The 25,610-nt window shown below is 49.8% G+C and overlaps 2 protein-coding genes across 3 annotated transcripts in view; both read left to right on the top strand.

Annotated features, from left to right (window-relative positions):
• Window positions 1-18,285: 18,285 nt before the first annotated feature.
• Window positions 18,286-25,610, top strand: part of ACADVL (acyl-CoA dehydrogenase very long chain) — a 68,361-nt gene continuing 61,036 nt past the window's right edge. Inside the window, exon 1 of one of the 2 annotated variants that reach the window (XM_077261453.1) lies at window positions 18,286-18,431. In XM_077261453.1, the coding sequence (XP_077117568.1) occupies window positions 18,382-18,431 (50 nt within the window). In that variant the 5' untranslated portion in view covers window positions 18,286-18,381. The remainder of the gene's footprint in view (window positions 18,432-25,610) is intronic. The other variant, XM_077261454.1, reaches the window with a different exon arrangement.
• LOC143774138 (uncharacterized) lies at window positions 21,126-24,844 on the top strand. Its single transcript, XM_077261455.1, has 5 exons — window positions 21,126-21,267; window positions 21,434-21,552; window positions 22,095-22,271; window positions 22,619-22,983; window positions 23,330-24,844. Exons 2-5 carry the CDS (start codon window positions 21,535-21,537, stop codon window positions 23,367-23,369), a joined length of 600 nt encoding a protein of 199 aa, XP_077117570.1. The 5' UTR covers window positions 21,126-21,267; window positions 21,434-21,534; the 3' UTR covers window positions 23,370-24,844.

Below are 25,610 nucleotides of genomic sequence, written 5' to 3'. Positions count from 1 at the left end.
CAACATCATAATTCCGCTCGGCAGGCGAAAACTTTCTTGAAAAGAAAGCACATGGCTTCATCACAGAGCCATCAGAGCTTCTCTGCGACAAAACAGCCCCTGCTCCAATCTCAGAAGCATCAACCTCGACCTGGAAGGGGAGAGAGACATCTGGTTGACATAAGACTGGAGCTGAAGAAAACCGGTGCTTCAGTTCCCGAAAGGCCTCCACGGCCGCAGGAGACCAATTAGTCACATCAGAACCCTTCTTGGTCAAATCCGTCAAAGGTTTAACCACGCTAGAAAAATTAGCGATGAAACGACGGTAAAAATTAGCAAAACCCAAGAACTTCTGAAGACTCTTAACAGACGTAGGCTGAGTCCAGTCATGAATAGCCTGGACCTTGACTGGGTCCATCTCCACAGTAGAAGGAGAAAAAATAAAACCCAAAAAGGAGACCTTCTGTACTCCGAAGAGGCATTTTGAGCCCTTCACAAATAAAGCATTAGCACGCAGGACCTGAAACACCATCCTGACCTGCTTCACATGGGCTTTCAATCATCAGAAAAGACCAAAATGTCATCCAGATAAACAATCATAAATTTATCCAGATATTCTCGGAAGATGTCATGCATGAAGGACTGAAACACAGAAGGAGCATTAGAGAGTCCAAAAGGCATCACCAAGTACTCAAAATGGCCTTCGGGCGTATTAATTGCTGTTTTCCATTCATCTCCCTGCTTAATGCGCACAAGGTTATACGCACCACGGAGATCTATCTTAGTGAACCAACTGGCCCCCTTAATCCGGGCAAACAAATCAGACAATAGTGGTAAAGAATACTGAAATTTGACTGTGATTTTATTCAGAAGACGATAATCTATACAAGGTCTCAAAGAACCGTCCTTCTTGGCCACAAAAAAAAATCCTGCACCAAGAGGAGAAGAGGATGGGCGAATATGTCCCTTCTCCAAAGACTCCTTTATATAATTCCGCATCGCGGCATGCTCTGGTATAGACAAATTAAAAAGTCGTCCCTTAGGGAATTTACTACCAGGAATTAAATTTATAGCACAGTCACAATCCCTATGAGGGGGCAGGGCACTGGACCTGGGCTCATCAAATACATCCTGGTAGTCAGACAAAAACTCAGGGACCTCAGAAGGAGTGGAAGAAGCAATAGACACCAACGGAGTATCGCCATGAATTCCCTGACAACCCCAACTTGACACAGACATAGCTTTCCAATCTAAAACTGGATTATGAGCTTGCAACCATGGCAGACCCAAAACAACAACATCATGCAAATTATGCAAAACAAGAAAGTGAATCACCTCCTGATGTACGGGAGTCATGCACATGGTCATTTGCGTCCAATACTGAGGCTTATTCTCAGCCAATGGCGTAGCATCAATTCCCCTCAGAGGAATAGGAAATTCCAAAGGCTCCAGGACAAAACCACAGCGCCTGGCAAACAACAAATCCATCAGATTCAGGGCAGCACCCGAATCCACAAAAGCCATAACCGGGTAGGACGACAAAGAACAAATCAAAGTAACAGACAAAATAAATTTAGGCTGTATCGTACCAATGGTGACAGGTTTAGCGATTTTTTTTAAACGTTTAGAGCATGCTGAGATAACATGAGTACAATCACCACAGTAAAAGCACAACCCATTTTGACGTCTATGATTTTGTCGCTCAATTCTGGTCAGAGTTCGGTCACATTGCATAGACTCAGGTCTCTGTTCAGAAAATACCGCCAAAGGATGAGCAGATTTGCGCTCCCGCAAACGCCGATCAACCTGAATGGCTAAAGCCATAGAATCACTCAGACTTGTAGGGGTGGGAAACCCCACCATAACATTCTTAACGGCCTCAGAAAGACCTTCTCTGAAATTTGCAGCCAGGGCACACTCATTCCATTGAGTAAGTACCGACCATTTCCGAAATTTTTGACAATACACCTCTGCTTCATCCTGACCTTGAGAGATAGCCAGCAACGCTTTTTCTGCCTGATTCTCAAGATTAGGCTCCTCATAAAGCAGTCCAAGAGCCAGAAAAAATGCATCTACATTAAGCAATGCAGGATCTCCTGGCGCCAGAGAGAAGGCCCAATCTTGAGGGTCGCCACGCAACAAGGAGATAACCGTTTTAACTTGCTGAGCGGAATCACCAGAGGAATGAAGTCTCAGAGATAGAAATAACTTACAATTATTCTTAAAATTCTGAAACCTAGATCTATCTCCAGAAAACAACTCAAGAATGGGTATCTTTGGTTCTGACATAGGGCTATGAATAACAAAATCCTGAATACTTTGCACCCGTGCAGTAAGATGATCCACACTAGAAGTCAGAGTCTGAACATTCATGTCTGCAGCTGAGCTCAAAACCACCCAGAGTTCAAGGGGATGAAAGAAGCTAAACAGACTGCAGCAAAGGAAAAGCGGGAGGAAAAAAAAAAATGTACTCAGGTCTTCTTTTTATCCCACTTCTGCGATGCATTAAACACTTTTTTGGCCTGCTATACTGTTATGATCCTTAGTGGTTGAGGATCACAAATTACTCCAGCTAAGTTATGTCAGTGTACACGGTGACTGCAGAGCTCACACACAGCACAGCCGTCTCCTCTCCTGTCAGGTGTGTGTTATGTCAGTGTACACGGTGACTGCAGAGCTCACACACAGCACAGCCGTCTCCTCTCCTGTCAGGTGTGTGTTATGTCAGTGTACACGGTGACTGCAGCGCTCACACACAGCACAGCCGTCTCCTCTCCTGTCAGGTGTGTGTTATGTCAGTGTACACGGTGACTGCAGAGCTCACACACAGCACAGCCGTCTCCTCTCCTGTCAGGTGTGTGTTATGTCAGTGTACACGGTGACTGCAGAGCTCACACAGAGCACAGCCGTCTCCTCTCCTGTCAGGTGTGTGTTATGTCAGTGTACACGGTGACTGCAGAGCTCACACACAGCACAGCCGTCTCCTCTCCTGTCAGGTGTGTGTTATGTCAGTGTACACGGTGACTGCAGAGCTCACACACAGCACAGCCGTCTCCTCTCCTGTCAGGTGTGTGTTATGTCAGTGTACACGGTGACTGCAGAGCTCACACACAGCACAGCCGTCTCCTCTCCTGTCAGGTGTGTGTTATGTAAGTGTACACGGTGACTGCAGCGCTCACACACAGCACAGCCGTCTCCTCTCCTGTCAGGTGTGTGTTATGTCAGTGTACACGGTGACTGCAGAGCTCACACACAGCACAGCCGTCTCCTCTCCTGTCAGGTGTGTGTTATGTCAGTGTACACGGTGACTGCAGAGCTCACACACAGCACAGCCGTCTCCTCTCCTGTCAGGTGTGTGTTATGTCAGTGTACACGGTGACTGCAGAGCTCACACACAGCACAGCCGTCTCCTCTCCTGTCAGGTGTGTGTTATGTCAGTGTACACGGTGACTGCAGAGCTCACACACAGCACAGCCGTCTCCTCTCCTGTCAGGTGTGTGTTATGTCAGTGTACACGGTGACTGCAGAGCTCACACACAGCACAGCCGTCTCCTCTCCTGTCAGGTGTGTGTTATGTCAGAGTACACGGTGACTGCAGCGCTCACACACAGCACAGCCGTCTCCTCTCCTGTCAGGTGTGTGTTATGTCAGTGTACACGGTGACTGCAGCGCTCACACACAGCACAGCCGTCTCCTCTCCTGTCAGGTGTGTGTTATGTCAGTGTACACGGTGACTGCAGAGCTCACACACAGCACAGCCGTCTCCTCTCCTGTCAGGTGTGTGTGTTATGTCAGTGTACACGGTGACTGCAGAGCTCACACACAGCACAGCCGTCTCCTCTCCTGTCAGGTGTGTGTTATGTCAGTGTACACGGTGACTGCAGGGCTCACACACAGCACAGCCGTCTCCTCTCCTGTCAGGTGTGTGTTATGTCAGTGTACACGGTGACCGCAGAGCTCACACACAGCACAGCCGTCTCCTCTCCTGTCAGGTGTGTGTTATGTCAGTGTACACGGTGACCGCAGCGCTCACACAGCACAGCCGTCTCCTCTCCTGTCAGGTGTGTGTTATGTCAGTGTACACGGTGACTGCAGAGCTCACACACAGCACAGCCGTCTCCTCTCCTGTCAGGTGTGTGTTATGTCAGTGTGCACAGTGACTGCAGAGCTCACACACAGCACAGCCGTCTCCTCTCCTGTCAGGTGTGTGTTATGTCAGTGTACACGGTGACTGCAGAGCTCACACACAACTGTCATGGTTCCCAATGGCAAGGGAACGTAAGAAACATATAAATAACGAACGAGCTCTCGGGTGATGGAAACTCGAGTTGACCGTGAGCTAAATCTACCACACAACTAATAGTAGCCAGGGAGCATACCTATGGCTTCCTAAATGCCACGCGCCAGCCGGAGGACTAACTAAGCCTGGTAGAGGAAGAAACAGACCTGGCTTACCTCTAGGGAAATACCCCAAAAGATGATAGCAGCCCCCCACATGTAATAACGGTGAAATAAGAGGAAAAGACATACACAGTATGAAAGTAGATTTTAGCAAAGAGAGGTCCACTTACTAGATAGCAGAAGGATACAAAAGAGGACTTCACGGTCAACTGAAAACCCTTTCAAAAACCATCCTGAAATTACTTTAAGACTCCTGTGTCAACTCATGACACAGGAGTGGCAATTTCAGCCCGCAAGAGCTTCCAGCTACAGAGAATTACAAAAACTGCAAACTGGACTAAAGATACGAAACAAAAGGACAAAGTCCACTTAGCTGATCAGCAGACTAGTAGCAGGAACATGCAACCGAAGGCTCTGGTTACAATGATGACCGGCAAGGAAATGACTGAAGAGCAAGGCTAAATAGGAAACTCCCAAACGCTGATGGAAGCAGGTGAACAGAAGCAGCAAAGTGCAAACAAGTCACCAGTACCACCAGCAACCACCAGGGGAGCCCAAAAAGCGGATACACAACAGTACCCTCCCCTTAAGGAGGGGGCACCGAACCCTCACAAGAACCGCCAGGGCGATCTGGATGAGCCCTATGAAAGGCACGAACCAAATCCGAGGCATGAACATCAGAGGCAGTTACCCAAGAATTATCTTCCTGACCATAGCCCTTCCATTTAACCAGATACTGAAGTCTCCGTCTGGAAATACGGGAGTCCAAGATCTTTTCTACCACGTACTCCAATTCACCCTCCACCAGCACAGGAGCAGGAGGTTCAGTAGAAGGAACCACCGGTACCTCATATCTCCGCAACAGCGACCGATGGAATACATTATGGATAGCGAAAGATGCCGGGAGGTCCAAACGAAAGGAGACAGGGTTAAGAATCTCCAAAATCCTATAAGGACCGATGAACCGAGGCTTAAATTTAGGAGAAGAAACCCTCATAGGGACAAAACGGGAAGACAACCACACCAAGTCCCCAACACGAAGGTGGGGGCCAACACGACGACGGCGGTTAGCAAACCGCTGAGTCCTCTCCTGGGACAATTCCAAATTATCCACCACTTGTCCCCAAATCCGATGCAACCGATCCACTACCGCATCCACTCCAGGACAATCCGAAGATTCAACCTGACCAGATGAAAAACGCGGATGAAACCCTGAATTGCAAAAGAAAGGAGAAACCAAAGTGGCAGAACTAGCCCGATTATTAAGAGCAAACTCCGCCAACGGCAGAAAGGCAACCCAATCATCCTGATCCGCAGACACAAAACACCTCAAATAAGTCTCCAAAGTTTGATTAGTTCGTTCCGTCTGGCCATTGGTCTGAGGATGGAATGCAGACGAAAAAGACAAATCAATGCCCAACCTGGCACAGACTGCCCGCCAAAATCTAGACACGAACTGGGTACCCCTGTCAGAAACGATGTTTTCCGGAATACCATGCAGGCGAACCACATTTTGAAAAAACAGAGGGACCAACTCAGATGAGGAAGGCAACTTAGGCAATGGCACCAAATGAACCATTTTAGAAAAACGGTCACACACCACCCAGATGACAGACATCTTCTGAGAAACAGGGAGGTCCGAGATAAAGTCCATAGAGATGTGCGTCCAAGGCCTCTTCAGAATAGGCAAGGGCAACAACAACTCACTAGCCCTAGAACAACAAGGCTTGGCCCGAGCACACACATCGCAAGACTGCACAAAAACACGCACATCTCGAGACAGGGAAGGCCACCAGAAGGATCTAGCCACCAAATCTCTGGTGCCAAAAATACCCGGATGACCTGCCAGAGTAGAAGAATGAACTTCCGAGATGACTCTAGTGGTCCACTCGTCAGGAACAAACAGTCTACCAGACGGACAACGATCAGGTCTATCCGCCTGAAATTCTTGCAAAGCACGTCGCAAATCTGGAGAGACAGCAGACAAAACCACTCCATCCTTAAGGACACCAGCAGGTTCAGAATTCCCAGGAGAGTCAGGCTCAAAACTCCTAGAAAGAGCATCTGCCTTCACATTCCTAGAACCCGGTAAGTACGAGACCACAAAATTAAACCGGGAAAAGAACAACGACCAACGTGCCTGTCTAGGATTCAGGCGCCTGGCAGACTCCAAATAAATTAAATTCTTGTGATCAGTCAAAACTACCACCTGATGTTTGGCACCCTCAAGCCAATGACACCACTCCTCAAATGCCCACTTCATGGCCAAAAGCTCCCGATTACCAACATCATAGTTTCGCTCGGCGGCCGAAAATTTTTGCGAAAAGAACGCACAAGGTCTCATCACTGAGCAGTCGGGACCTCTCTGCGACAAAACCGCCCCCGCTCCAATCTCGGAAGCATCGACCTCAACCTGAAAGGGAAGAGAAACATCAGGCTGGCGCAACACAGGGGCAGACAAAAAGCTGCGCTTAAGCTCCCGAAAGGCCTCCACGGCAGCAGGGGACCAATTGGCAACATCAGCACCCCTTTTAGTCAAATCCGTCAGAGGTTTAGCAACGCCAGAAAAACCAGCTATAAATCGACGATAAAAATTAGCAAAGCCCAAGAATTTCTGGAGACTCTTCAGAGAAGTAGGCTGCGTCCAGTCGTAAATAGCCCGAACGTTGACAGGGTCCATCTCAATAGAAGAAGGGGAAAAAATGTACCCCAAAAAGGAAATTTTTTGAACCCCAAAAACACACTTTGAACCCTTTACACACAAAGAATTCTCCCGCAAAACCTGAAAAACCCTCCTGACCTGCTGAACATGGGACTCCCAGTCATCAGAAAAAATCAAAATATCATCCAAGTACACTATCATAAATTTATCCAAATATTCATGGAAAATATCATGCATTAAGGACTGAAAGACAGAAGGTGCATTAGAAAGGCCGAAAGGCATTACCAAATACTCAAAATGGCCCTCAGGCGTATTAAATGAGGTTTTCCACTCATCCCCCTGCTTAATTCGCACCAAATTATACGCCCCACGAAGATCAATCTTGGAGAACCACTTAGCCCCCCTTATGCGAGCAAACAAATCAGTCAGCAAAGGCAACGGATACTGATATTTGACTGTAATTTTATTCAGGAGTCGATAATCAATACAAGGCCTCAGAGAGCCATCCTTTTTAGAGACAAAGAAAAAACCGGCTCCTAAAGGTGATGAAGAAGGACGAATATGTCCCTTTTCCAGGGACTCCTTAATATACTCGCGCATAGCAGCATGTTCGGGTACAGATAGGTTAAACAAACGACCCTTTGGAAATTTACTGCCAGGAATCAGATCTATGGCGCAATCACAATCCCTGTGAGGAGGGAGTGAACCAATCTTAGGCTCTTCAAAAATATCACGATAATCAGACAAAAATGCCGGAATCTCAGATGGAATAGATGACGAAATGGACACCATAGGAGTGTCCCCATGAGCCCCCCGACATCCCCAGCTTAACACAGACATAGCTTTCCAGTCAAGGACTGGGTTATGAGACTGTAACCATGGTAATCCAAGCACCAAAACATCATGTAAATTGTACAACACAAGGAAGCGAATCACCTCCTGATGGTCTGGAGTCATACGCATAGTCACTTGCGTCCAGAACTGTGGTTTATTACAAGCCAAAGGTGTAGAATCAATACCCTTCAGAGGTATAGGGACTTCCAGAGGCTCTAAATCAAACCCACAGCGCCTGGCAAAGGACCAGTCCATAAGACTCAGAGCGGCACCAGAGTCCACATAGGCATCCACGGTAATAACTGATAATGAACAAATCAAGGTTACAGACAAAATAAATTTGGACTGTAAAGTGCCAATTGAAATAGACTTGTCAACCTTCCTAGTACGTTTAGAGCATGCCGATATAACATGAGCAGAATCACCACAATAGAAGCATAACCCATTTTTACGCCTATAATTCTGCCGCTCGCTTCTGGACATAATTCTGTCACATTGCATTTTCTCTGGCGTCTCTTCAGAAGATACCGCCAAATGGTGCACGGGTTTGCGCTCCCGCAAACGCCGATCAATCTGAATTGCCATTGTCATGGACTCATTCAGACCTGTAGGCGCAGGGAACCCGACCATAACATCTTTAACGGCATCAGAAAGGCCCTCTCTGAAATTTGCCGCTAAGGCGCACTCATTCCACTGAGTAAGCACAGACCATTTACGAAATTTTTGGCAGTATATCTCAGCTTCATCTTGCCCTTGAGATAGGGCTATCAAAGCTTTTTCAGCTTGAATCTCCAAATTAGGTTCCTCATAAAGCAACCCTAAAGCCAGGAAAAACGCATCCACATTGAGCAACGCAGGATCCCCTGGTGCCAATGAAAATGCCCAATTTTGAGGGTCACCTCGCAGCAAAGAAATTACAATCTTAACCTGCTGGACAGGATCTCCTGAGGAGTGAGGTCTGAGAGAAAGGAATAATTTACAATTATATTTGAAATTCAGAAACCGAGATCTATCTCCGGAAAACACCTCTGGTGTAGGGATTTTAGGTTCAGAAATAGGAGTATGCATAACAAAATCTTGTAAATTTTGAACCTTCGTAGCAAGATTATTTAAACCTGCAGCCAAACTCTGAGGATCCATCTTTAAACAGGTGAGATCAGAGCCATTCAAGGATTATAAGGAGAGAAAGGCAAAGGCTGTAATTAGAGCTGAAATACAACTGATCCAACTATGGAGCAAGCATAGGGGAAAAAAAAAAAAAAAAAAATTTACAGACTTCTTTTTTTCTCTGCTTTCTTCTGCCAATAAGTTTAACACATGGCCGGTCATACTGTCATGGTTCCCAATGGCAAGGGAACGTAAGAAACATATAAATAACGAACGAGCTCTCGGGTGATGGAAACTCGAGTTGACCGTGAGCTAAATCTACCACACAACTAATAGTAGCCAGGGAGCATACCTACGGCTTCCTAAATGCCACGCGCCAGCCGGAGGACTAACTAAGCCTGGTAGAGGAAGAAACAGACCTGGCTTACCTCTAGGGAAATACCCCAAAAGATGATAGCAGCCCCCCACATGTAATAACGGTGAAATAAGAGGAAAAGACATACACAGTATGAAAGTAGATTTTAGCAAAGAGAGGTCCACTTACTAGATAGCAGAAGGATACAAAAGAGGACTTCACGGTCAACTGAAAACCCTTTCAAAAACCATCCTGAAATTACTTTAAGACTCCTGTGTCAACTCATGACACAGGAGTGGCAATTTCAGCCCGCAAGAGCTTCCAGCTACAGAAAATAACAAAAACTGCAAACTGGACAAAAGATACAAAACAAAAGGACAAAGTCCACTTAGCTGATCAGCAGACTAGTAGCAGGAACATGCAACCGAAGGCTCTGGTTACAATGATGACCGGCAAGGAAATGACTGAAGAGCAAGGCTAAATAGGAAACTCCCAAACGCTGATGGAAGCAGGTGAACAGAAGCAGCAAAGTGCAAACAAGTCACCAGTACCACCAGCAACCACCAGGGGAGCCCAAAAAGCGGATACACAACACACAGCACAGCCGTCTCCTCTCCTGTCAGTTGTGTGTTATGTCAGTGTACACGGTGACCGCAGAGCTCACACACAGCACAGCCGTCTCCTCTCCTGTCAGGTGTGTGTTATGTCAGTGCACACGGTGACTGCAGCGCTCACACACAGCACAGCCGTCTTCTCTCCTGTCAGGTGTGTGTTATGTCAGTGTACACGGTGACTGCAGCGCTCACACACAGCACAGCCGTCTCCTCTCCTGTCAGGTGTGTTATGTCAGTGTACACGGTGACTGCAGCGCTCACACACAGCACAGCCGTCTCCTCTCCTGTCAGGTGTGTGTTATGTCAGTGTACACGGTGACTGCAGCGCTCACACACAGCACAGCCGTCTCCTCTCCTGTCAGGTGTGTGTTATGTCAGTGTACACGGTGACTGCAGAGCTCACACACAGCACAGCCGTCTCCTCTCCTGTCAGGTGTGTGTTATGTCACTGTACACGGTGACTGCAGCGCTCACACACAGCACAGCCGTCTCCTCTCCTGTCAGGTGTGTGTTATGTCAGTGTACACGGTGACCGCAGCGCTCACACACAGCACAGCCGTCTCCTCTCCTGTCAGGTGTGTGTTATGTCAGTGTACACGGTGACTGCAGCGCTCACACACAGCACAGCCGTCTCCTCTCCTGTCAGGTGTGTGTTATGTCAGTGTACACGGTGACTGCAGAGCTCACACACAGCACAGCCGTCTCCTCTCCTGTCAGGTGTGTGTTATGTCAGTGTACACGGTGACCGCAGAGCTCACACACAGCACAGCCGTCTTCTCTCCTGTCAGGTGTGTGTTATGTCATTGTACACGGTGACTGCAGCGCTCACACACAGCACAGCCGTCTCCTCTCCAGTCAGGTGTGTGTTATGTCAGTGTACACGGTGGGTGCAGAGCTCACACACAGCACAGCCGTCTCCTCTCCTGTCAGGTGTGTGTTATGTCAGTGTACACGGTGACTGCAGCGCTCACACACAGCACAGCCGTCTCCTCTCCTGTCAGGTGTGTGTTATGTCAGTGTACACGGTGACTGCAGCGCTCACACACAGCACAGCCGTCTCCTCTCCTGTCAGGTGTGTGTTATGTCAGTGTACACGGTGACTGCAGAGCTCACACACAGCACAGCCGTCTCCTCTCCTGTCAGGTGTGTGTTATGTCACTGTACACGGTGACTGCAGCGCTCACACACAGCACAGCCGTCTCCTCTCCTGTCAGGTGTGTGTTATGTCAGTGTACACGGTGACCGCAGCGCTCACACACAGCACAGCCGTCTCCTCTCCTGTCAGGTGTGTGTTATGTCAGTGTACACGGTGACTGCAGCGCTCACACACAGCACAGCCGTCTCCTCTCCTGTCAGGTGTGTGTTATGTCAGTGTACACGGTGACTGCAGAGCTCACACACAGCACAGCCGTCTCCTCTCCTGTCAGGTGTGTGTTATGTCAGTGTACACGGTGACCGCAGAGCTCACACACAGCACAGCCGTCTTCTCTCCTGTCAGGTGTGTGTTATGTCATTGTACACGGTGACTGCAGCGCTCACACACAGCACAGCCGTCTCCTCTCCAGTCAGGTGTGTGTTATGTCAGTGTACACGGTGGGTGCAGAGCTCACACACAGCACAGCCGTCTCCTCTCCTGTCAGGTGTGTGTTATGTCAGTGTACACGGTGACTGCAGCGCTCACACACAGCACAGCCGTCTCCTCTCCTGTCAGGTGTGTGTTATGTCAGTGTACACGGTGACTGCAGCGCTCACACACAGCACAGCCGTCTCCTCTCCTGTCAGGTGTGTGTTATGTCAGTGTACACGGTGACTGCAGCGCTCACACACAGCACAGCCGTCTTCTCTCCTGTCAGGTGTGTGTTATGTCATTGTACACGGTGACTGCAGTGCTCACACACAGCACAGCCGTCTCCTCTCCAGTCAGGTGTGTGTTATGTCAGTGTACACGGTGGGTGCAGAGCTCACACACAGCACAACCGTCTCCTCTCCTGTCAGGTGTGTGTTATGTCTGTGTACACGGTGACCGCAGAGCTCACACACAGCACAGCCGTCTCCTCTCCTGTCAGGTGTGTGTTATGTCAGTGTACACGGTGACTGCAGAGCTCACACACAGCACAGCCGTCTCCTCTCCTGTCAGGTGTATGTTATGTCAGTGTACATGGTGACTGCAGAGCTCACACACAGCACAGCCGTCTCCTCTCCTGTCAGGTGTGTGTTATATCAGTGTACATGGTGACTGCAGCGCTCACACACAGCACAGCCGTCTCCTCTCCTGTCAGGTGTGTGTTATGTCAGTGTACACGGTGACTGCAGAGCTCACACACAGCACAGCCGTCTCCTCTCCTGTCAGGTGTGTGTTATGTCAGTGTACACGGTGACTGCAGCGCTCACACACAGCACAGCCATCTCCTCTCCTGTCAGGTGTGTGTTATGTCAGTGTACACGGTGACTGCAGAGCTCACACACAGCACAGCCGTCTCCTCTCCTGTCAGGTGTGTGTTATGTCAGTGTACACGGTGACTGCAGCGCTCACACACAGCACAGCCGTCTCCTCTCCTGTCAGGTGTGTGTTATGTCAGTGTACACGGTGACTGCAGCGCTCACACACAGCACAGCCGTCTCCTCTCCTGTCAGGTGTGTGTTATGTCAGTGTACACGGTGACTGCAGAGCTCACACACAGCACAGCCGTCTCCTCTCCTGTCAGGTGTGTGTTATGTCAGTGTACACGGTGACCGCAGAGCTCACACACAGCACAGCCGTCTCCTCTCCTGTCAGGTGTGTGTTATGTCAGTGTACACGGTGACTGCAGAGCTCACACACAGCACAGCCGTCTCCTCTCCTGTCAGGTGTGTGTTATGTCACTGTACACGGTGACTGCAGCGCTCACACACAGCACAGCCGTCTCCTCTCCTGTCAGGTGTGTGTTATGTCAGTGTACACGGTGACTGCAGAGCTCACACACAGCACAGCCGTCTCCTCTCCTGTCAGGTGTGTGTTATGTCAGTGTACACGGTGACTGCAGCGCTCACACACAGCACAGCCGTCTCCTCTCCTGTCAGGTGTGTGTTATGTCAGTGTACACGGTGACTGCAGCGCTCACACACAGCACAGCCGTCTCCTCTCCTGTCAGGTGTGTTATGTCAGTGTACACGGTGACTGCAGCGCTCACACACAGCACAGCCGTCTCCTCTCCTGTCAGGTGTGTGTTATGTCAGTGTACACGGTGACCGCAGCGCTCACACACAGCACAGCCGTCTCCTCTCCTGTCAGGTGTGTGTTATGTCAGTGTACACGGTGACTGCAGAGCTCACACAGAGCACAGCCGTCTCCTCTCTTGTCAGGTGTGTGTTATGTCAGTGTACACGGTGACCGCAGCGCTCACACACAGCACAGCCGTCTCCTCTCCTGTCAGGTGTGTGTTATGTCAGTGTACACGGTGACTGCAGAGCTCACACACAGCACAGCCGTCTCCTCTCCTGTCAGGTGTGTGTTATGTCAGTGTACACGGTGACTGCAGAGCTCACATACAGCACAGCCGTCTCCTCTCCTGTCAGGTGTGTGTTATGTCAGTGTACACGGTGACTGCAGAGCTCACACACAGCACAGCCGTCTCCTCTCCTGTCAGGTGTGTGTTATGTCAGTGTACACGGTGACTGCAGCACTCACACACAGCACAGCCGTCTCCTCTCCTGTCAGGTGTGTGTTATGTCAGTGTACACGGTGACCGCAGCGCTCACACACAGCACAGCCGTCTCCTCTCCTGTCAGGTGTGTGTTATGTCAGTGTACACGGTGACTGCAGCGCTCACACACAGCACAGCCGTCTCCTCTCCTGTCAGGTGTGTGTTATGTCAGTGTACACGGTGACTGCAGCGCTCACACACAGCACAGCCGTCTCCTCTCCTGTCAGGTGTGTGTTATGTCACTGTACACGGTGACCGCAGAGCTCACACACAGCACAGCCGTCTCCTCTCCTGTCAGGTGTGTGTTATGTCACTGTACACGGTGACTGCAGCGCTCACACACAGCACAGCCGTCTCCTCTCCTGTCAGGTGTGTGTTATGTCACTGTACACGGTGACTGCAGCGCTCACACACAGCACAGCCGTCTCCTCTCCTGTCAGGTGTGTGTTATGTCAGTGTACACGGTGACTGCAGCGCTCACACACAGCACAGCCGTCTCCTCTCCTGTCAGGTGTGTGTTATGTCAGTGTACACGGTGACTGCAGAGCTCACACACAGCACAGCCGTCTCCTCTCCTGTCAGGTGTGTGTTATGTCAGTGTACACGGTGACCGCAGCGCTCACACACAGCCCAGCCGTCTCCTCTCCTGTCAGGTGTGTGTTATGTCAGTGTACACGGTGACTGCAGCGCTCACACACAGCACAGCCGTCTCCTCTCCTGTCAGGTGTGTGTTATGTCAGTGTACACGGTGACTGCAGAGCTCACACACAGCACAGCCGTCTCCTCTCCTGTCAGGTGTGTGTTATGTCACTGTACACGGTGACTGCAGCGCTCACACACAGCACAGCCGTCTCCTCTCCTGTCAGGTGTGTGTTATGTCAGTGTACACGGTGACTGCAGCGCTCACACACAGCCCAGCCGTCTCCTCTCCTGTCAGGTGTGTGTTATGTCAGTGTACACGGTGACTGCAGCGCTCAAACACAGCACAGCCGTCTCCTCTCCTGTCAGGTGTGTGTTATGTCAGTGTACACGGTGACTGCAGAGCTCACACACAGCACAGCCGTCTCCTCTCCTGTCAGGTGTGTGTTATGTCAGTGTACACGGTGACTGCAGCGCTCACACACAGCACAGCCGTCTCCTCTCCTGTCAGGTGTGTGTTATGTCAGTGTACACGGTGACTGCAGAGCTCACACACAGCACAGCCGTCTCCTCTCCTGTCAGGTGTGTGTTATGTCAGTGTACACGGTGACCGCAGCGCTCACACACAGCCCAGCCGTCTCCTCTCCTGTCAGGTGTGTGTTATGTCAGTGTACACGGTGACTGCAGCGCTCACACACAGCACAGCCGTCTCCTCTCCTGTCAGGTGTGTGTTATGTCAGTGTACACGGTGACCGCAGAGCTCACACACAGCACAGCCGTCTCCTCTCCTGTCAGGTGTGTGTTATGTCAGTGTACACGGTGACTGCAGCGCTCACACACAGCACAGCCGTCTCCTCTCCTGTCAGGTGTGTGTTATGTCAGTGTACACGGTGACTGCAGAGCTCACACACAGCACAGCCGTCTCCTCTCCTGTCAGGTGTGTGTTATGTCAGTGTACACGGTGACTGCAGCGCTCACACACAGCACAGCCGTCTCCTCTCCTGTCAGGTGTGTGTTATGTCAGTGTACACGGTGACTGCAGAGCTCACACACAGTACAGCCGTCTCCTCTCCTGTCAGGTGTGTGTTATGTCAGTGTACACGGTGACTGCAGCGCTCACACACAGCACAGCCGTCTCCTCTCCTGTCAGGTGTGTGTTATGTCAGTGTACACGGTGACTGCAGCGCTCACACACAGCACAGCCGTCTCCTCTCCTGTCAGGTGTGTGTTATGTCAGTGTACACGGTGACTGCAGCGCTCACACACAGCACAGCCGTCTCCTCTCCTGTCAGGTGTGTGTTATGTCAGTGTACACGGTGACTGCAGAGCTCACACACAGTACAGCCGTCTCCTCTCCTGTCAGGTGTGTGTTATGTCAGTGTACACGGTGACTGCAGCGCTCACACACAGCACAGCCGTCTCCTCTCCTGTCAGGTGTGTGTTATGTCAGTGTACACGGTGACTGCAGCGCTCACACACAGCACAGCCGTCTCCTCTCCTGTCAGGTGTGTGTTATGTCAGTGTACACGGTGACTGCAGCGCTCACACACAGCACAGCCGTCTCCTCTCCTGTCAGGTGTGTGTTATGTCAGTGTACACGGTGACTGCAGCGCTCACACACAGCACAGCCGTCTCCTCTCCTGTCAGGTGTGTGTTATGTCAGTGTACACGGTGACTGCAGAGCTCACACACAGCACAGCCGTCTCCTCTCCTGTCAGGTGTGTGTTATGTCAGTGTACACGGTGACTGCAGCGCTCACACACAGCACAGCCGTCTCCTCTCCTGTCAGGTGTGTGTTATGTCAGTGTACACGGTGACTGCAGCGCTCACACACAGCACAGCCGTCTCCTCTCCTGTCAGGTGTGTGTTATGTCAGTGTACACGGTGACTGCAGCGCTCACACACAGCACAGCCGTCTCCTCTCCTGTCAGGTGTGTGTTATGTCAGTGTACACGGTGACTGCAGCGCTCACACACAGCACAGCCGTCTCCTCTCCTGTCAGGTGTGTGTTATGTCAGTGTACACGGTGACTGCAGAGCTCACACACAGCACAGCCGTCTCCTCTCCTGTCAGGTGTGTGTTATGTAAGTGTACACGGTGACTGCAGCGCTCACACACAGCACAGCCGTCTCCTCTCCTGTCAGGTGTGTGTTATGTCAGTGTACACGGTGACTGCAGAGCTCACACACAGCACAGCCGTCTCCTCTCCTGTCAGGTGTGTGTTATGTCAGTGTACACGGTGACTGCAGAGCTCACACACAGCACAGCCGTCTCCTCTCCTGTCAGGTGTGTGTTATGTCAGTGTACACGGTGACTGCAGCGCTCACACACAGCACAGCCGTCTCCTCTCCTGTCAGGTGTGTGTTATGTCAGTGTACACGGTGACTGCAGCGCTCACACACAGCACAGCCGTCTCCTCTCCTGTCAGGTGTGTGTTATGTCAGTGTACACGGTGACTGCAGCGCTCACACACAGCACAGCCGTCTCCTCTCCTGTCAGGTGTGTGTTATGTCAGTGTACACGGTGACTGCAGCGCTCACACACAGCACAGCCGTCTCCTCTCCTGTCAGGTGTGTGTTATGTCAGTGTACACGGTGACTGCAGAGCTCACACACAGCACAGCCGTCTCCTCTCCTGTCAGGTGTGTGTTATGTCAGTGTACACGGTGACCGCAGCGCTCACACACAGCACAGCCGTCTCCTCTCCTGTCAGGTGTGTGTTATGTCAGTGTACACGGTGACTGCAGAGCTCACACACAGCACAGCCGTCTCCTCTCCTGTCAGGTGTGTGTTATGTCAGTGTACACGGTGACTGCAGCGCTCACACACAGCACAGCCGTCTCCTCTCCTGTCAGGTGTGTGTTATGTCAGTGTACACGGTGACTGCAGCGCTCACACACAGCACAGCCGTCTCCTCTCCTGTCAGGTGTGTGTTATGTCAGTGTACACGGTGACTGCAGCGCTCACACACAGCACAGCCGTCTCCTCTCCTGTCAGGTGTGTGTTATGTCAGTGTACACGGTGACTGCAGCGCTCACACACAGCACAGCCGTCTCCTCTCCTGTCAGGTGTGTGTTATGTCACTGTACACGGTGACTGCAGCGCTCACACACAGCACAGCCGTCTCCTCTCCTGTCAGGTGTGTTATGTCAGTGTACACGGTGACTGCAGAGCTCACACACAGCACAGCCGTCTCCTCTCCTGTCAGGTGTGTGTTATGTCAGTGTACACGGTGACTGCAGCGCTCACACACAGCACAGCCGTCTCCTCTCCTGTCAGGTGTGTGTTATGTCAGTGTACACGGTGACTGCAGCGCTCACACACAGCACAGCCGTCTCCTCTCCTGTCAGGTGTGTGTTATGTCAGTGTACACGGTGACTGCAGAGCTCACACACAGCACAGCCGTCTCCTCTCCTGTCAGGTGTGTGTTATGTCAGTGTACACGGTGACCGCAGAGCTCACACACAGCACAGCCGTCTCCTCTCCTGTCAGGTGTGTGTTATGTCAGTGTACACGGTGACTGCAGCGCTCACACACAGCACAGCCGTCTCCTCTCCTGTCAGGTGTGTGTTATGTCAGTGTACACGGTGACTGCAGCGCTCACACACAGCACAGCCGTCTCCTCTCCTGTCAGGTGTGTGTTATGTCAGTGTACACGGTGACTGCAGAGCTCACACACAGCACAGCCGTCTCCTCTCCTGTCAGGTGTGTGTTATGTCAGTGTACACGGTGACTGCAGAGCTCACACAGAGCACAGCCGTCTCCTCTCCTGTCAGGTGTGTGTTATGTCAGTGTACACGGTGACTGCAGAGCTCACACACAGCACAGCCGTCTCCTCTCCTGTCAGGTGTGTGTTATGTCAGTGTACACGGTGACTGCAGAGCTCACACACAGCACAGCCGTCTCCTCTCCTGTCAGGGGTATTAATGTTTTGGCTGACCGTCACCACAGAGGTCTCATCACGTGACTACTGCGGAGAATGACGGCGGTCACTGGGTTAATGACTGAGGATCCGCCTCCAGCTCGAGAAACTACAACTCCCACAATGCTCCGGGAATAGACGGTGCCGGAAGTGCAGTGACCTTGCCGGTCATACAGTAGGACAGCTATGTTACCGGCCGCTGTGTCCCGAGGTTTTCTCCGTCATATCGCCTGCAGGTAAGAGACTACCGGGCCCGGGGTAAGATTCTATGTCTGATAATTATCTGACCCCTAGATAGTGTACAGTGGTACAGTCTGTGCGGTTTGCCTAATGCGCGATATGTGATGTTGACTGTACCATTGTCCTGGGGTGGGTGTGGTAATGAGATTTATAGAGCTCTTACATTTCACCCCCTCTAAATATTTATGGGCTTATCCGCGAATGTTCAATGTGTATGCGAGATCAAACCAATATACAGCGTGTACGGGGGGGGTGGGGGGGGGAAGGAGGAACCATCCAATATACAGCGTGTACGGGGGAGGAGGAACCATCCAATATACAGCGTGTACGGGGGAGGAGGAACCATCCAATATACAGCGTGTACGGGGGGGGAGGAGGAACCATCCAATATACAGCGTGTACGGGGGGGAGGAGGAACCATCCAATATACAGCGTGTACGGGGGGGAGGAGGAACCATCCAATATACAGCGTGTACGGGGGAGGAGGAACCATCCAATATACAGCGTGTACGGGGGGGAGGAGGAACCATCCAATATACAGCGTGTACGGGGGGGAGGAGGAACCATCCAATATACAGCGTGTACGGGGGGGAGGAGGAACCATCCAATATACAGCGTGTACGGGGGGGAGGAGGAACCATCCAATATACAGCGTGTACGGGGGGGAGGAGGAACCATCCAATATACAGCGTGTACGGGGGGGAGGAGGAACCATCCAATATACAGCGTGTACGGGGGGGAGGAGGAACCATCCAATATACAGCGTGTACGGGGGGGGAGGAGGAACCATCCAATATACAGCGTGTCCGGGGGGGAGGAGGAACCATCCAATATACAGCGTGTACGGGGGGGAGGAGGAACCATCCAATATACAGCGTGTACGGGGGGGAGGAGGAACCATCCAATATACAGCGTGTACGGGGGGGAGGAGGAACCATCCAATATACAGCGTGTACGGGGGGGAGGAGGAACCATCCAATATACAGCGTGTACGGGGGGGAGGAGGAACCATCCAATATACAGCGTGTACGGGGGGGAGGAGGAACCATCCAATATACAGCGTGTACGGGGGGGAGGAGGGACCATCCAATATACAGCGTGTACGGGGGGGAGGAGGAACCATCCAATATACAGCGTGTACGGGGGGAGGAGGAACCATCCAATATACAGCGTGTACGGGGGGGAGGAGGAACCATCCAATATACAGCGTGTACGGGGGGGAGGAGGAACCATCCAATATACAGCGTGTACGGGGGGGAGGAGGAACCATCCAATATACAGCGTGTACGGGGGGAGGAGGAACCATCTGTCACGATAATGTCTAAAATGTAATATGATTATTAGTTTTCCCTGATAGCACAACGCTTTGGGCTTTGACCCCCCTTCTCTCTGTATTTCTGCTGGCAGAGATGTGTGTATGTGGATCCCAAATTTCTCCTGGCCCCCCACAATAATTTTTATTGCGCTTGTAACTGCACAAATCTGCCTCCAGCTCCAGCTGAAACTGGTCTGATCTGTCCCTCAAGACAGGAGGTTCTTTGTTCTAATATAGTAAGATATTGGGCCACCGATTTGGGCTTGGAATATAATAAGTACATATTGCTTACTTCCATTAGTAGATCTGTTAAACACTGTAGGCGCGAGCCGCTAAACACACCGAGTACAAAGTGTGGATTTCTTCGGAACTGTGTGGAACAACTATGACAAATTTGGTACCAATAGAAAGCCAATTTTAATACAAGATGGATGAGGTGTTTGTTATGATTCCGACACGTCTCCAGCGAAGATAGGAGAATTGTAAGAATTGCTGTTAAAAGTTGTAGTCTGAGGAAAGGGGAGGGTCCAGGGAAACCAGCCATTTTAGTGATGTCACAGCCAACCAGGTATAAGTCTCTGCACCCAGACTTCAGTTTTTACCTGGGATCACACTATAGAAAGACTATCTCATGAATTGGGATATTTGGCTCCGCCTACCAGCATGGTCGCCTGAGATGATCTGAGCACATGTGAGTTTTATCTTTAATCCATGTTATTTTATAATTGCTTTGTACATACTTTAACTTGTCTCTTATTGTAACATCCTTGTAATATTTTTATGAACACTGCCTAATCTTTCGGAGTAAACTATAAAACTACTAGTTTCGTTCTCCTTGCTCTTAAACTTACCCTAAGTCTTCTGAAGTAATTACGCTACGTGTTTTGGGTTAGCTTCGGACCCGTTTAATCGAAGCTGGTGGCAGCATACCATGTTCTGTGAATTTGGGAGTCGTTGTAGCGACGGCGGCGTTGATAACTATTGTTCCTGCCTGAGTGGGAGTAGTTATATCGCCCTCGCCGCAGCCTGCCTGTCAGGTATGACAGGGATCTGTTGGGCCAGGTCAAATTGGAGATCAAAAGTCTGGAGAGTGATCTCAGTAAGTTTGATGAGGTGTCACAAATCCAGTCCTTTAAGGCTAAATTAAAAGAGGTTCTGGACAAATATGATCGAGAAATTATGGACAAAAAGAGGTCCAAATTTCTGAGGGACAAATCAGACTTTGATCGTAAAATGGCTTTCAAGTGGAGACACCAGGGGAATCAGCGGCGGGGCCGTGGTCTTAAAGCTAATGCCAGTGAGCCAGCTCACAACGGCTCAACTTTTGAAAGGCAGTCATCGAGTGATTTTTTTTATCTTCCGCGGAAAGCGAGCCAGAAGCAGGGCCAGGATCAGGCGAGGGCGGAGGAGACACAAATCTCTTCACCCGGATCACCAGGAATGGGGGTTACAGGCCAGTTTACCACAATCAACGGAAAAAGAATCGCAAGTAATCCTTGAGACCACCAATGACGCCCGTAAGTATGACAACTCTACAGCTGATGATCCCTTACAAATTATAAATTTATCTAAACATCTGTTAAATTCCACCGAAATGTCAGTGCTCAGGAGGGGCCTGACTTTTTCGCCATCGCAGGGGATGGATAAATTTACGCTCATCAAAGATCTTTTTCTTTTTTGTAGAAAGATCATTCTACAGGTCCTGCACAATCAACCAGGCCCTATATCTGCTCCTGATCAAATTGAACAAAGAGTGTTTCAGGATCTTTTGGATCTGCTGCAAGATGGGGACTCCGCTAGAGGTAGGCCACGATTTCCACATAGAAACAGATCAATGGTGTGCCCTCCCCTGTCTACAGTGGCAGCTGTTAAGATCTTTTTCGAGATGGTCAAACAGGACATCGAGGCATTACCGAGCAAATCTCATGTTGGTGCCAATCTTACTAACCAAGAGCGTAAGGCTCTTTATGACCTGGGAAACAATAAGGAATTTGTAATTAGAGAGGCGGACAAGGGGGGCAATATTATCTTATGGCCCCATCAGATGTACGTGGAGGAGGCCCACAGGCAGCTTGAGAATGTGCGTTTCTATCGCAGATTGCCCTCGGATCCCACAGGGGTATATTCCATTAAGCTGAGAGCACTACTTGATAGAGCTTTTGAATTGGGGATCATAAATATGCATGAGCGGGATTTCATTTGGGTAGACCAACCTATTACGCCAACTTTTTATATGCTACCCAAAGTTCACAAATGTGCCATCAAGCCCCCTGGTCGTCCCATAGTCTCAAGCATTGGCAGCCTGTGCGAAAAGGCATGTTCTTATATAGATTTCTTTTTACAGCCCTTGGTTACTACACTTCCTTCATATGTAAGAGATTCGTCACACTTCATCAGTACGCACAAAGGGGTTTTGCTGAGTCCGGGCGACCTCATGGTTACGTGCGACGTAGAGTCGTTATACTCTAACATCAATCACGATGACGGCACGCAGGCAGTTTTATTCTTCCTGGACCAACAGGTAAATTCTGACAGACTACATGACTCTTTCATCATTGATTTGCTGGATTTTTCTTTAAGGCACAATTTTTTCTTATTTGACAGGGTATATTATTTACAGACGTCTGGTGTGGCGATGGGGGTGCGTTGTGCCCCCTCGTTTGCAAATCTTTTTTTAGGGTGGTGGGAAGCCACTATTGTTTTTGTCTCTGATTTTTTTCAAGAACAGGGTGCGACAGTGGTCGCGCTTCATTGATGATGTTTTTTTCATTTGGTCTGGCTCATCGGAGGAACTTCTCCAATTTATGGGCTTTCTCAATAATAACTCTATTAATATTTTTTTGACTCATCAATCCTCTTCAATTTCAGTCAACTTTCTGGATCTGGAGATTAGCTGTCAGAATGGCACACTATCCACGTGCCTTTACCGTAAGCCTACGGCGACAAATGGATTTTTGGATTATCAGAGTTTTCACCCCAGGCACACGAGGGATGGAATTCCGATTGGCCAATTCCTTAGAGCTAGGCGTAACTGCACTCAGGATGTGGACTTCAGCAGAGAGGCCCAGGATCTTACGTCCAGGTTCAAGGCCAGGAATTACCCCAAGAAATGCGTCTCTCGTGCATTCCAGAGGGCAAATGGGCAATCGCAGGATTCTTTACTTGCTGTCAATAAAAGGAAATCTGATGGCTATGCACGGTTTATCACGGGGTACCATACCCACTGGTCTGAGGTGAGTAGGATTTTCAATACTCATTGGAGAATTTTAACCTCTGATACACAGAAATCTCAAGTCATTAGCACTCGGCCATTGATTACAGCCAGGAGGGCACCTAATTTCAGGGACATACTTACGCAGAGCCACTACAGGAGACCAACACAGAGGCTCAATCGTGGTATGATCTTGAGAGGTTCCTTTCCGTGTGGGGATTGCAGTATTTGCCAGTTCATGCGTCCCACTCGGGATGTCTTCTGCAACCCTGTTGATCAAATACAACATAAATTAAAAGCCTACATAAATTGCAAAACCTCCCATGTTGTCTATGCCCCGATTTGCCCGTGTCCTTGTATTTATGTAGGCCAGACTTCGCAGGAACTACGGCGCAGGATACAAAGTAATCTTTCCACCATCAACACGGCAGCAGTGGACAGTCGGAAGGGCAAGACGCTCAGTTCGGTTGCCTCCCACTTTCTTCTGCATCACGAGGGCAGTTGTGCCAATATCAAAATAATTGGCCTGGAACATGTCAGGAGCTCGGGCAGAGGTGGCTCTCTACATAAACGATTACTACAAACGGAGTCACGTTGGATTTATTCCCTCCATTCCATAGCGCCCCAGGGGATCAATGAGGACTTGCTCTTCACGGGCTTTTTGGGCTAGATCTTCTACCTTTGGTCCTGTTTCCTGCCTCTGTGGACAAGTTCTTAACTGTTCTTTATAGGAGAAGCCTCATGCTGAATACTGAGGAGTCTGGATCCTGTGGGTCTATACCTTCAGCCATTGAAAGATGAAGAATGTGTTCTATATTTATACAGTTCTGTGGGACGTTCACTGACAATGAGAGTGACATCTCACAGCTGACAGTCCCTATTTGGGACAAATATCTTTATTGTATGTAATTATGTTCACAATGTATGTACTTCATCAGATTTCTGTATTGATCTATTTGTATTATATTCTGATTTATTGAGGAGCCTATTTGTTCCAGCTTATAGGATACCGTATAGCTTAATTGATAGCGGCCAGTGGGTTCTTTTGTGGTTTGCGTTTCACTCTCTCACCGTTCATGAGATTCTATGGCTTTCACTATCTTTGATTCCTATGCGGACCGCTGGCTATCTTACCGGCGCGTGCGCATTTGATCAATGTGGGCAGAGACGTCTGCCCACTTTTAACACTCTTCATCTTCTGCGCAGCTGCGGACTGCTCTGCGCTTGTGATCTTCATTTCCGGTTTCCCGGTTTCCGGTTCATGGCGGCGCACACGCTGGCGTCTGGGGATTACTGCTGGTCCTATATAAGGAAGGTACTAGTGGAGGTAAGCACTTCCCCTGACGAAGCGGTCTTTGTTACCGCGATACGCGTTGGGCTCATCTGCCTCCCGGGCCTGTCACATCTCTGGCTGCCGCGTCACCCTCCCTATTTCAGGTGATTATAGGGTGACTGGGATTTACACTGCTTTATTTGGGGAATTTTTCCTCATAGGATTCTTCGGGTATTCACCTTTATCAGGAGGTGACATGGGCTATATATATTTTTTTTTTCATCATACCTTGACTCTCAATGGTGCGCCAATTTTTGGGGTTAATGCTGTACATCAGATAAGTGAGTGGACCCCCAAAAACCTATCTATATTTGAGTCTTTTATGTCCTCTATATGTGGTTTAGCCCATGTCAAGTATTGTATTTTGATCCTTTGCAGTGTGTCCCAGCAGCTCATTACACACATTTTTGTGCAGTATCTGTTACATTTCTTGTGTCATGTGTGCAGTCCACACAGTGTTGTACAGGTCTGGGGGGGCAGGTGTTGTTTGTATTGTTTTTTAACTGGTTTTAATATTGTGCTTCCAATAAAGTTATTCCTTTTGATACGCATTATTGGTGGTGTGCGAATATTTTTCAGTGGCCTCTTTTTCTGGTTGTTCTGACATTGTCCCAGCCACTTATGTTCGCACCCCCATTGTTCTTGAATTAGCATTCAATAATAAAAAAGTGCGCCAGCTTTTGTTTTTGATTTTGAGCCTGCCTGTCAGGTATCCACACCGCTGCCACCAATTTGTCACGATTCACACCGTGACCTTCACCCCTACGTCACGGATCGGGGTGACTTTAGGCCAACAGACGGCTATCACATGTGCAGGGGGCTTATCTTAGTTATCCCTCCACTGCTAACATGTGATGAAAAAAACACACAGAAGGTTATTGACCTCTTGTTTTACAGCAGGGGCTTATTCTAGGTATCCCACTGCTCTTCAATATACCATGAACTGCAGGGATTTATGTATATCCCGTTTTACAGTTCAATTTGAAACTTGCAGCTCTCTAGCGACCCCCCCTTACCCTCAGGTCACATTAGGTACTGCACCTAGAGTAACTAGTCGCCTGTTATGATCCGGTGACCTTGGAGCCGCATGAAACTTTCTCTGGAGTCGGTGGAACCTGTACTGACCGCAATCCTGAACTAACACCGCAACTAGAAGTAGCCGTGGGGTGTGCCTAACACGAACCTAGACACCTCGACACAGCCGGAGGACTAAATACCCCTATAGAGGGAAATAGGAATGCTACCTTGCCTCAGAGCACACTCCCAAAGGATAGGCAGCCCCCACGAATAATGACTGTGAGTAGGAGAAGAATAGA

Source organism: Ranitomeya variabilis, chromosome 5 (assembly GCF_051348905.1).
Source record: "Ranitomeya variabilis isolate aRanVar5 chromosome 5, aRanVar5.hap1, whole genome shotgun sequence".
Lineage (NCBI taxonomy): Eukaryota > Metazoa > Chordata > Amphibia > Anura > Dendrobatidae > Ranitomeya > Ranitomeya variabilis.
Note: the sequence above shows the minus strand (reverse complement) of the source record. Positions and strands in the feature narration are given on the sequence as shown.

Coding starts and splice junctions, on each gene's coding strand:
- LOC143774138 (XM_077261455.1), top strand. Junction 22,272..22,618: donor TATTCTTCCTGGACCAACAG/GTAAATTCTGAC, acceptor CTTCAATTTCAG/TCAACTTTCTGGATCTGGAG. Junction 22,984..23,329: donor ACCATACCCACTGGTCTGAG/GTGAGTAGGATT, acceptor GTATTTATGTAG/GCCAGACTTCGCAGGAACTA.